Source organism: Alexandromys fortis, unplaced genomic scaffold, assembly GCF_014885135.2.
Source record: "Alexandromys fortis isolate MF-2015 unplaced genomic scaffold, M_Fortis_MF-2015_v1.1 scaffold_411, whole genome shotgun sequence".
NCBI lineage: Eukaryota > Metazoa > Chordata > Mammalia > Rodentia > Cricetidae > Alexandromys > Alexandromys fortis.
In genome coordinates, this window is record NW_026068315.1 from 109,721 (window position 1) to 111,750 (window position 2,030).

At 43.0% G+C, this 2,030-nt stretch overlaps 1 protein-coding gene across 1 annotated transcript; it reads right to left on the minus strand.

The window, feature by feature from the left end:
• Positions 1-776: 776 nt before the first annotated feature.
• On the minus strand, positions 777-1,715 carry LOC126495105 (olfactory receptor 11H6-like). The gene has a single exon (XM_050132705.1). The coding sequence runs from the start codon at positions 1,713-1,715 to the stop codon at positions 777-779; it is 939 nt and encodes a 312-aa protein (XP_049988662.1).
• Positions 1,716-2,030: the final 315 nt, after the last annotated feature.

Genomic DNA, 2,030 nt, shown 5'->3' on the forward strand with positions numbered 1-2,030 from the left:
GTGTGTGTGGGGGGGAAGAAGTCATTTCTGCTCATAGGGTGAGCATGAAGATTGGATTTTGGTGAAAAAAAGAGGAAAGCAGGATCAGAGCCAACTACCTGGTCTTCTGGCAGAGCTGGGGGTGTCCACCCAAACAAGGGACTGGGACACAGCAACGAGGCAGGGATCTATAGGAGATATGGGCAGGTGGCAGGGAAGGCTGCAGCTGGTGTTCTGTTGCGGTGCTAAAGGCAACTCTGAGAACTGGGTCTGAGGGAACAGAGAGAGTGGAGAAGGTCCACAGCCAGCCCGCCTGTTCTTGTGACCTTTTATTTATCTTTATTTAAATTTACTTTCATGACATTTATGTGCTGTGTTGGCTTCTGATATGACATCAACCAACACTGTAGTTCCTGTTCTCAAGGAATTTACAATCTAATGAAGATGGGAAGGCATGCACAAGCAGACTGTGGGAAGCTAACAGTAACACAAAGAATAAAGAAAGACATGTTATAAACACCATGCAATAAGAGATACAATAAATTCTGTCAGGGAAAAAGCTAAGCTGATAGCGTGGCACTTATAGTTTTGAAGAGTCTCTCTTTGAAAAGCTCACATCTGCCTGCAAGTTTCTCGGCTCACTACTGACCTGTGGCTTCAAGACATTGCCATATAGGGTTGTACTGTACAAATATGTTTTTTATTGCTATTCTGCAATTCATGAAACCTGTGGCAACTGTTGAACATGTCTGGGGCTCTGAACTCATTCAAAATAATTCAGTAATATCAAAGACCTTTTAGGAACCTCCTATAACTTTTCTCAAGGCATCTTTCATTTCTTTATTTCGGAGGCTGTAGATCATGGGGTTGAAGAAAGGAGTCAAAACCGAGTAGAACAGAGTTGTGAACTTTTGCGTGCCCTTTGCTAGACCTGAACCTGGACTTACATATGTTATCATGACTGAGCCATAAAACAGAGTTACCACAGCCAGGTGTGATGAACAGGTGGAGAAAGCCTTCTTTGAGCCAGCAGCAGAGGGCATCCGTATCACAGCCCTCAGCACTAAGGCATATGAACCAATAATGTAAAAAAAGGTGGCAAAGATGAGGAGGGAGCTCATAGTGCCACAGATGAGAACAGTGCCTGAGACTGGGGCACAGACTGCAGCTAGGTCCAGCAAGGGACCGAGGTCACAAAGAAAGTCATCAATCACATTTGGGCCACAAAATGGCAGCTGAGTGACGAGTATCACTGGGATAAGAAACCAAAGGAACCCGTACACCCAACAAAATATGACCAGGCTACCACAGAACCTAATGGTCATGACAGTGGGGTAGTGCAGTGGGCGACAGATTGCCAGGAACCTGTCGTAGGCCATGATAGACAGAAATAAACATTCGGTGGTGCCCAAGGAGAAGAAGAAGTACAACTGGAGTAAGCACCGAGTGAAGGAGATGGTTTTGGTTATGGAGAGGAGGTTGACCAGCATGTTGGGCACATCAGAGTTGACGTAGCAGATCTCTAGGAAGGAGAAGTTGGCCAGCAGGATGTACATGGGGGTGTGGAGCCGGTGATCCCAGTGCACCGCAAATACAATTGCCATATTTCCAAGCAAAGTCAAAATGTAAATCATAAAGAATATGGAGAAAAGAAAGAATTGCATTTCTCTGCGGGAAGGGAAGCCTAAGAGGATGAAGTAACTCACAGAGTGGGAGGTGTTTCTGGCTGAGGTCATTGTCTTCTATTCTGTGAAGATAATTACAGATTAAGAAACTATGTTTCCTGACTCCTGTTCAAGAAAGAGCATAAACATTCTGGCCATAGGGCAGGACAACCAAAGCGGTGTTTTCTATTTGTTGTTTGATTGGACATTCCAATAGTATCGCTGTTGAGATAACTTATATATTTATATTCACAATAATAAACCATTGATCAATCAAAACAGTAGATATCAATAGTTTTATGAAACCTTTTTGAAAATTTTCTTGGAATTAAAATAAATGTAAAAACAAACATATTTCTTTTCTCATTCCTTAGTGTATAGTCAGTT

What these genes read in the sequence shown, in the direction of transcription:
- LOC126495105 (XM_050132705.1), bottom strand. Translation starts at nt 1,715, where the DNA reads ATGACCTCAGCCAGAAACACCTCCCACTCTGTGAGTTACTTCATCCTC.